Source organism: Primulina tabacum, chromosome 6, assembly GCF_025594145.1.
Source record: "Primulina tabacum isolate GXHZ01 chromosome 6, ASM2559414v2, whole genome shotgun sequence".
NCBI lineage: Eukaryota > Viridiplantae > Streptophyta > Magnoliopsida > Lamiales > Gesneriaceae > Primulina > Primulina tabacum.
In genome coordinates, this window is record NC_134555.1 from 2,293,436 (window position 1) to 2,303,433 (window position 9,998).

Here is a 9,998-nt window from a genome sequence, read left to right on the forward strand (position 1 = left end):
AAAGATGTAAACAATTTAATTTATTTTATGGAAGAATGATGATCTAATAACAAAAAATGACATATAAGCTGTAAATCTTGCGAAACTATACGTCTTTAGGCTATATGTTTTAAAGAACAGAATCGATATGTATAAGAACACCACGTATCAAAAGCCCAAAGATATTATTAAAAATTTTAAATAATTAAGGAGCTCAAACAAATTCTTAAGGGATAAAGGAGTGGGGATAAAATGAGTGTTGGGTTTTGGGAGTTATTGACAATTTGCTCAATTGATAATTAATATTTTTTCGTACGCTCTGTGTGCATATTAAATATTAAATAAATTTTTGTGAGAAATTTGGATAATATATTAAAATTTAAAAATTTGAAAATGGTTTTGTTTAATAAATTTATATGTTATAGATGATATGATAATTTAAAATTAAAAAAAGTGATAAAAATAAAAATATTTTATTAAGATATGTTAGATAGAAATGATATGCATATTAACTGAAATAAGTTTTAAAATTTTTATTTATAACAAAATATAATTTTTATAATTTGAGAACATATTATAAAAACAAAATTAGTTTTTATAAACTTTTCAACATAATATACAGAATTAAATTTCCCCCAAACAAAATTCTCGTAAATTCCTTGTAGATTTTAATTTATATATCAAAATTATAATATAATTTCTTATTATTTTTTAATTATATTTTAATTTTTATTTAAATACAAATAGGATAAATTATAAAAAATATTTTACGATGCAAGCAGTGTAGCAGTGTCCTAGTTGCCTACTGAGCGGCGTGGTTGGAATTAACTGTATTTTCAGACAAACGCATATATATATTTTGTGAGTAAGAGAAATTTTTGGGAAAACTATTGGTCGATTGATCAACGGCGAGTTGCCTATGAGCAAGCCCAAGGAGCGCACTCTGCAAGACATCTGCCATGCCTCTTCGACTCCTCCTCAGTCCAAGGTATGCCAATTAGGGTTCCCTTTCGCTGCACGTTCGATTTTTGGTATATTGAGGCAAAGCCTGATTCTTATCTGCATTTTCTACATGTAATGTGTGGGCAGACACGCTGCTGTCGTTCAATGATATCATCTTTTCCTCTGTCTGCTGCCTTCGCTAGCCCTTTTTTTTTAAATTGTTTTTTAAACCTACTGAAACCTACACAAGAATGAGGAAATTCAGAATGATTGCTCGAATGATGAGTTTGTTATGGTGTTTGATAAGTTAGCCGGGATACTGTTACCTCCACTTTCTAATCTTGGTTCAATCTTCTGATTGAGTAATGTTAGGAACGCTGTCCGCTTTTCTATATTATTGTTTTCTGGTACGATTTTAAGCCCGAACCGCACTGTCCAGGATTGATTTTCTCTCTCCGAGACCCGTATCATTGAATAAACCTAATGTTCTTCAAATCTGTGGAAGGAGCGTAGCAGCTAAACAGTAATAAAGTCTCTCTGTGCAAGAACTAATTGTTTTTATGCTTAAATGCATTGTTCTGTACCATGCAATATGCATTCTGGTGTGGTGACTAAAGCACGTGTGTTGAGAAAATTATTCTCTTTTGAAGATTTGAATGCTGGGATTATTGTTATTCAGTTGTCATTTGATGACTTTTTTTCCTGGCACTGCTCACCTTCCCATGATCCTATTTCTACCACCAGTTGTTTAAAATTGAATGGCTAAATAGAAGAGAGCGAGATCACCAAATAGTTGGTGTTCATCCTATTAATAAGTGAAATGATGCTGAAGAAATAAATTTACTTATGAACATATCGATTCACATTTCTAAAGATTAACAAGTGTCCATTATTGTGTTGGAGCCTGAGATCACAACAGGCTCATAATTTAGTAGAAATGTGGGAAAAGGCAGATAGATTACTGTATTTTAAGACCCATGTCAACTTTTGATTTTTTCTTGATGGTGCTGAACTGCTGATAATTTGTTTTATTGGAGAATGTGCAGATTTCGAATGTGCCTTACAGATGATCTATTTTCTTTTCCATTCTTTTGGGGAAATCAAATGGGTATCTTTTGCCTCAGATCTCAATTTGTAATTATTTATGGCCTTTGCTGTTGCTGGTGTATTGTAGTACAACTGTTGATACTTTTTATGTCCTTTGTTCATAAGATGGTGAGGAAATGTGTTGAACTGATTTGCATATGCATCTTATAATTGAAGCTGGTATGAGCTCAAATGCCTGTATTAAAATGCCTCATCCTACCCTTTCTTTTATATCATATATCACTCAACCTTATTCTGGATTGTAATTGATCTCCCCGTTGCTTAAAAAAAAAGCAACATGCCAAGCCACTCTCCTGTTTCCAGTGATCACATGTTATTGCATTATTGTCAGTCCCATCTAATCCTATTGATCTATTCAGCACTCTTGTACATTTTTTTTTTCTCTAGGCGGCGTCTCAAATTCAGAAAGGATTTGACAGTTTTTCAGATAGAAGTCAAAATGTTGACTACAGGGGGAAATCCGGGAAGTGCAACTTGTGCTCTACCCCTTGCTCATCTTGCTTTCATATGAATCAAATTCACACGAAGTCAACAGAAGAGTCTGCTGGAGAAACCTGTGCAGAAAACATTGTAGCTGACAACGAAATGAGCACTGTGGACACTATGATCTCAACTTCTGATTCCTCTGAAAATGCTGTATGTAAAGCATTCTCAAGGACTTCTGATGCATCTGCGTCTAATGAAATGGTGGTGCATACAAAACTTGAGGCTCAAAAAATTTCAGATGATTGTTTGTCATGTGACAGCGGCACTAATGAAGCCACCCAAGTGTTCACTTTGCACAACAGAAAAGTAGACAACACAAATCTACCCTGCTCTTCAGTATTCACCAGTTGTGCACCTGTTCAAGGGTATGGATATACAATTGATTGTCAGGCCCTCTCCGAACGTGGAAATAATAAATCTGAAGTCGAACATTCTACAGCAAATCATAGTAGGCTAAGCAAAATTATCGGAGAATTTTACCATAAATTGCCCTCTGGTGGTTTGCCAATGGGATTATCTTCACGACATCCAGGTTTTTCTAGCGACCGCCTGAATTCTTTACTGACTGGAGACGTGGTGACTGATATTTGCGGTGATCTACCTGCTAATGCTCTTAATTCTGTCGAGAAGAATGTGGATGCGGGGGTAGATACCCATCTTGTTGATGATACTGATGACTCTGATATGGTGGAGCAGGATGTAAGAATGTATTCTTGCTTATTTAGTAGGGGATTTTGCTATCATGGTTTAATAAACCTATCAAAAATTATTTCATGTGTCACATTCATTTTTAATCTCACTCCCTTTTTCAATATTTATCATTTAAATTTGTTTAAAGGCCTGAAGCAGCTTGAGCATAACCTCTGTCCTTTTTGACTTTGAATAGAGCAGTGTACTAATGTTAAACACCCTAGTTACAGTTATTGCCGCTTGTTTATATGTTTTGATGAATAATATTTTCTTTTTCTTGACATTTTCATACTTGACTCCGCGGGGTTAGGATAATAAATGATTACCTACATGAGATATTATCACTATTATATTTCTTGAATAATTCCACTACTACAACATGATTTTGCTTTATTATTATTTTTATTTTGAAATTAAATTTTTTATTAGCAATTAAGGTTTGATGAACACTTGGATCCTATAAGTGTGACCATGCTTGTGACTAGTGTTCCCCTCAATTGATGCATGATCCGATAAATACATTTTTGGAATCATCGCGATGAGTATACTTATATAAATATTTGCATTATCGAACTCTTGATTCGGAAAGAATACCTAAATTGTTTACGAGCAAGTTTCTTCATCTTCTATGATTGTTTTTTTTTCCAAAATCATATTATATGACTGTTGGAGAACAATAATTTTCTGGGGTAAGATAATGATCAAAACATTGGGTAACTATACAATTTAAAAGACTTGAGTTACATTGTTATTACTAGCTATAGATTTTGATAAAACGACAAGTTCTATTTTACAATTGGTATTAGAGGTAAGGTTACACGTTCGATTATCAAGGAGTTCAATTATTGAGATGAACATTTTTGGAGAGTAACAAATATCTTTGCTAGGATAACAATCGAAACATGGTTCTTTGGCTGTTATACAGTTTAAAAATATTGAGTTTTGTAATTATCATTAGCTATAACTTTTAGTAAAGCGGTAATTGTTCGATTCTATGATGGTTTTCCACTTAAGATCTCATTTGGTTACCAAATCGAACTCTTCATTAAAGTTTTTTTTGTTGAAATAGGTTAAAATATGTGACATCTGTGGAGATGCAGGTCGGGAAGATTTGCTTGCTATATGTTGTAGGTGTATTGATGGTGCAGAACATACGTAAGCTTTAAAAGTTCTCTATCGTCTTTTTGTCGATGCTACATTATATTTGAATGCATGTGAAATAAGTACCACCTAATCGTCCGATCTCAGTTATTGCATGCGAGAAATGATGGCTAAAGTCCCTGAAGGTGACTGGCTGTGTGAAGAATGCAAATCCAGGGAGCAGACTAGAGGTCAGAGACGAGATAAAATTGGAAGGGTAGATGGTCACGAGAAAAATAACTCCCCTGGTCGATCAATTAGCGAACATGTAAATAGTGTTGATGTGGAGGGAAATAGAAGTAGAAGCAGTGTGAAAATTCCAGACAAAAGGCAAAGAGACGACGTTGATGCTGAAGTTTCTTCTATCATGAAGAAGCCGGCTGTTGAATCGATGGTTAGATTGCCAAAGTCCTCATGGTCCGACAAAGCAGCTACCCTTTCTCGTGAAAATTCCTTAAAGAACCTGGACAAGGAAAGAGTGCAATCTTCTCACGATGGTCCGTCTTCTGATGCTGTCTCAAGTAACGATAATCCAAAGTTAGCACGGTCTGCTTCGGATCTGCGAGTACATAATTTTAAAGGTTATATGCTATTTAGCACATTGTTTATCTAACATTGACATTACCGGAGTTTCCTTTTATTTCATTAGTTTGTGTAAAGAAGTAGGTTTTGCTTCAATAAATAGTTTTTGTTTCTACATCACTCACCATCAGGATCAATCTTTTCAATTATGCAGGTGTTTTCTCTAGGTCTAATTCATTTACTTTTATAAATTCAAAGCCAAAGGTCAAGCTCGTAGATCAAGTTCTTTGGCGGAAGAAATCAGTAAAGAAAGTTTCCCTTCATCAACTTAAGAATGGCGGTATCCGACCCACGGACAAATCTAAGTTGTTCAAAGAAAAAAATTCAATTGGTTTTGAATCAAAAACAAAAATGCTATCTCCTAGAGTGTCTCACATCCAGGATATTAAAAATTCAAAACAGCGGAACACATTTGAATGGCAGAGCTCTTTCAAATCAAAACATGCACCAACTAATTCAATTATAGATACTTCAATGGGTCATGTCTCGAGAAGTGAGACTCCAACTAATCACCTTGAGACAAGGTCTGTGCAACTTGATGGTAAATCAGCTGCATCATCAAGATCATATAGCCTTTCATCTCGAAAGAGTTCTGATTTTCCCAGTTCTTTAGGTATGATTTGATCAAATGATGCAGGTTGATACCTCATACTGGTTTTGCCTTCTCAACACTTTTTGTGTTACTTTGGATCGTTTGTATTGGACAGGTGAATTTAAAAGGCCGGCGTTGTATGGGCGTAATGCGCACGGGGTTTTATCTACCAAGATAGTTAATAACATCGATAAAAATTCTAATCAAAGTAACTCAAAGGCAGATACATCCTCATGCTCAGGTGTTTCTGAAAGATCATCTTTCAATGCTGACGAAGACCAACATGATGGATTGTCTCGGCCCAGAGAGTCCTCTAATTCTGTTGAACCATTTAGAGAACAATCTGGAAGTTGCTCTAGGGCTTCATATGTGAGCTCTTCATGGGACAAAAACAATAACCTGAAAACTGCTATCCAGGCTGCAATTTTGAGAAAGCCTGGAGTATACGAGAAGTATAGGCCTGATGATGCATCAATGACAAACATGGGTTGCGATATAGCTTCTAAAGATCATTTATCAAGTTCTGCTGTAAGGAGAATTGAGTCTTCTGCTGCAGGGGTTGCTGATAAGTATACACCGTCACAAAATTTGTCCACGGAAACTCTGGGATGGGAACAACTCAACAATACAAAGCATTTTCCATCAGAACCTGTAAAAGCTTCTTCTGGAGGAGATGACACCCAAATATTGTTGGAAAGGTACCCTTCCTCGAGGGATATGTTAAATAATGATGCTGCAGCGATGGCGTTATTTTCGAAATCCTTGGCCATCCCTAAACATGAATATATATGGCAGTAAGATCTTAGTTTTCTCCAAAAAAATTTCCAATTGACTTCGTCTACATTCTAGTTTTGTGCTCTCAGACATTAATCTCCAAATGCAGAGGAAGTTTTGATGTTTACCGAAGTGGTAAAATGTTTGTCTCCTGGGATGGAATCCAAGCCCACTTCTCTATAAGTACATCGCCTAAAGCTGTGGATGCAGTAAAGAACTTTAAAAACAGAATTCTTCTGTATGAAGTGCCTCGTTTGAGCACGTGGCCTATTCAGTTTCAGGAACGTGGGGTTGTTGAGGATAACATAGCCCTTTTCTTTTTTGCTAAAGATCTTGAGAGGTAATTTCTTATTTTTTTCTCACTTCATTGATTGGTATATTTTTATATTCATGTGAATGGTTCTTGCAATCAATTTTCTAATGTTTGAAAGTGGCCATGTCATCCTACAGTTACAACAAGATCTACAAAGTTTGGCTGGAGAATATAATGAAGAATGATCTCGCTCTCAAAGGGAATGTAAATGGTGTTGAGCTCCTAATATTTCCTTCCAATCAGCTTCCAGAAAATTCCCAGCGTAATTTGAACTTTGTTTAATCTTGTAATCAGATTAAATTTCCCCTTATTTCAGAAAGTGGATAAATAATGTCTCCATTTCTGCTTGCATTGAACACGTTATAAAATTTCTGTTAAGAGTTTGTCATTGTTATTGATCATAAAGGGGAAACTTTTCATGTTGTGTGCGGTTATACCGAAAACCAACCTTACAGGTTCATGCTATTCAGAAAGCACGTGCCCATTTTAGAACATCTACTAGAGATATCAAACTATATTTGATGTTAATTAAAATCGAGCATGTCATGCTGGCTGGCTTCAAGAAACAAAAGTAGCTTTTCTGTGTTCCTGTGTATAAGCAAATGAACTTTGACGAGGTTGTAAATTCCAGAATTCTTGCATCCAAGATAGGATATAATATTCTTGATATCATCTACCTGCAGGGTGGAATATGTTATTCTTCTTATGGGGTGTGTTCAGAGGAAAGATGGAAAGTCACTTGGAACATATGCCTGATAATAGGTGTTCACTTAGTCCTCGTGCTAGAGATTTGCCTGCATGTGGTGCTCTATCCCCTGACCCTAAGCCGCGTGCTTCCGTAGAGTTTTGTAGTTTATCGTCGTATGGAGCGAGCGACGGAGATTGTGATGCCAGAGTATCTTCTGTTGATTGTTTGGATGGTGGACCGAATTCCAGTTCCTCTACTGCAGCAAGAAGTTTTAGTGCAAAACAATGTCGAGAACTCAGGGATACTTATCCGGTATTTGTCTTTTCTGTTTATGTATGCAGAAATTTCATCATCACATATAGGTTTTTTGAATTGCTTGTTTGTTTTCGTTAGCCTTAACGAAGCGAGTACGGGACAGTTTTTATGGTTTGCTTTATTATTGTCTTCTTGTTCTGGAGTATAGATCTATGTAGCATCTTGTTATGAATATGTTCTGGTTCAACTCACTGCTGAACTTTCGATATTTACATATACATAATTTAATAGGAAAAAGGCATCAATTCGAGCAGTGAACCACTCCAGGGTAGGTCGACTATCAATGATTCTGTAAGGGAGCAAATGTCAATGCAATTCGATACTCCTCTCGGGAGCCAACATCCATCGTATCATTTTGACAAATCTCTAGATGGTATTTTCGATATATCTACAGATAAAGGCATAGAGGAGGCCACTGTGTTGGATAAATTCAGGGTGGATGCCAAAAATGATGCAGAACGTAATCAACTGTATCGAGCACTTGGAAAGGTAAGTATAAGCAAATTAAATTTGATTGATCTTGTTGAATTCTTGCAATGATAAAAGTTCTTGTATTGACTATTTTCATATTTTGCCTCAAAGATGAATCTTCATGTTGCTTCTGGCTCCCATGAAGTGGAGAATCAACACCATGAAGCCTGTAATGAGACAGTCATACCAGAGCATTCGGAGAATGCCAGAAGACAGTTCTTCCCTATGGAGCAATCCAGGCCTTGGGAAGCACGTTCGTCAGAACAAAACATGCTTCATGATAGATTACCGGACCTGGAGCTTGCTTTAGGGGCCGCCGAAAAGACTCGAGCCATGCAACCAGAGGAGTATATTATTGATGAAGCAGCACTCAAAGAAGAGGATGATGTACCATCAGCTCTGTCCCTTTCACTTTCATATAGACTTGCCAAGGAGGAATGAGCTAGAGTCCTGCTCTAAATATAGGGCAGCATAGGGATCACGCCAATGTCTCAAATTCCATTTTTTGCGATTTAGGATACAAGTAAAGCATGCCAGAAAAAGAAAGTCATTGGAACCCATCTGGCTGTTGAAGGTACATGCGTACTTGAATCAGGCGTGGTGATTTTCCGATGGATTCTTGAAATAATACATCGAAAAATTTGGAGGGTACGCCTATAAAATGCCAAATCCCACCAATCCTCCCGATGGTTGCGAGTACCATACGTAAATATTATCCTCATTTTGGACTATCACGGAGTAAAATCTTTCCACTTTCGTCTGTGAAATTATTGGTCGGTTGACACTGCTTAGCGCTTAAATAAATTACTGAAACTGAGTCGCCCGCCAGACAAGGGATAAAATAAGATCAATCTTTCTACAAGAATAAACATGCAGGATCTTTGAAAAACATTGAACTGTGAGCCGACAGTAGATGGTGGTGTAATACGCAAGCCAGGTCTCTCTCTCTCACCAGAAAAAATCATCAAATTTTAATCTATTATTTTTATACAATATTATAGAGGAGGAAATGATTAATGATTAGTTTGGAGATCGAATTTGCAAGCTGTCTCACACATGAATTAATTAATTTCTCGTGTCAGTTCCGAACAAAAAAATCTACCTAAAGCACTGTATTATTGAATAATGTTATAGATGAAATTGAAATTCATATAAATTTCGATTAATTTTACTATATTGAAATGATATATTAAATCTTAAATACACATTTTATTTATATACACATTAATAATATATAATAGATTGAATTTCAAATGACATAAGTTGAGTGAAATTGAAATTCATCACTATTAACCTTAAATACTATATAAACATGTAAGATGTAGTTTGAATTTTATGGTCTTACTTATCTAAACAACAAAAATACATTTGAACAAATTTGAAATTCATTGATGTGATCCGTGTGAATCGGGTGTGATATATACATGGGCAATCCACCGAATAATGATGATAATTAAGTGTTTAAGAAATTCAGTGAAGGTAATGGCCTCGATAGCACCCGAAAACAAAAAAGGAACTTGTGAATGGGCGTCAAAGGGGTATCCGGCGTGGCCACTCCGATGCTAAAATCAGCAGATTGAAGAATGAAGAGCACAAGCGATACCTGTGAGAATATATGTGTGCTTAAGAGTTCAAAGATTTTCAGAATTTGTAAATGAGAAATATATATATTATTTATAGGGGGAAATACAGTGTCACCTATTAAGTATGACAAGTCGGCTACCCATACTTTCTGATGACTTCTATAACACGCCAAACACATGCTACTCTGACAGTTTAGATAGCTCATACCGATCACACTCGAGTGCGACGCAATTCTCGAGGTAGCTCGGTAGAAAGTTCCCGGGAGCTTGTATGAGAGCCCGAGCTCTTGATTGCCCGGAAAGAGAATATGTGCCCAGTTGATGAAGATAATACCC

The 9,998-nt window shown here is 36.1% G+C and overlaps 1 protein-coding gene across 3 annotated transcripts; it reads left to right on the top strand.

Annotated features, from left to right (window-relative positions):
- Positions 1-766: 766 nt before the first annotated feature.
- Positions 767-8,968, top strand: LOC142548635 (ASI1-immunoprecipitated protein 2-like). 3 transcript variants are annotated; one of them, XM_075657077.1, is made up of 12 exons: positions 767-967; positions 2,416-3,213; positions 4,274-4,359; positions 4,453-4,925; positions 5,081-5,539; positions 5,634-6,312; positions 6,402-6,632; positions 6,743-6,867; positions 7,289-7,605; positions 7,840-7,876; positions 8,003-8,097; positions 8,191-8,968. In XM_075657077.1, the coding sequence occupies exons 1-12, from the start codon at positions 899-901 to the stop codon at positions 8,518-8,520; spliced, it is 3,699 nt and encodes a 1,232-aa protein (XP_075513192.1). In that variant the 5' UTR covers positions 767-898; the 3' UTR covers positions 8,521-8,968. The 3 variants fall into 3 exon arrangements, with proteins under 3 accessions (XP_075513192.1, XP_075513191.1, XP_075513193.1); XM_075657076.1 differs by having other exon boundaries at positions 7,840-8,097; XM_075657078.1 differs by lacking the exons at positions 7,840-7,876; positions 8,003-8,097.
- The last annotated feature ends 1,030 nt before the right edge of the window (positions 8,969-9,998 follow it).

Coding starts and splice junctions, on each gene's coding strand:
- LOC142548635 (XM_075657076.1), top strand. CDS start 899: ATGAGCAAGCCCAAGGAGCGCACTCTGCAAGACATCTGCCATGCCTCT. Junction 4,926..5,080: donor GCGAGTACATAATTTTAAAG/GTTATATGCTAT, acceptor TCAATTATGCAG/GTGTTTTCTCTAGGTCTAAT. Junction 6,633..6,742: donor TTTGCTAAAGATCTTGAGAG/GTAATTTCTTAT, acceptor GTCATCCTACAG/TTACAACAAGATCTACAAAG.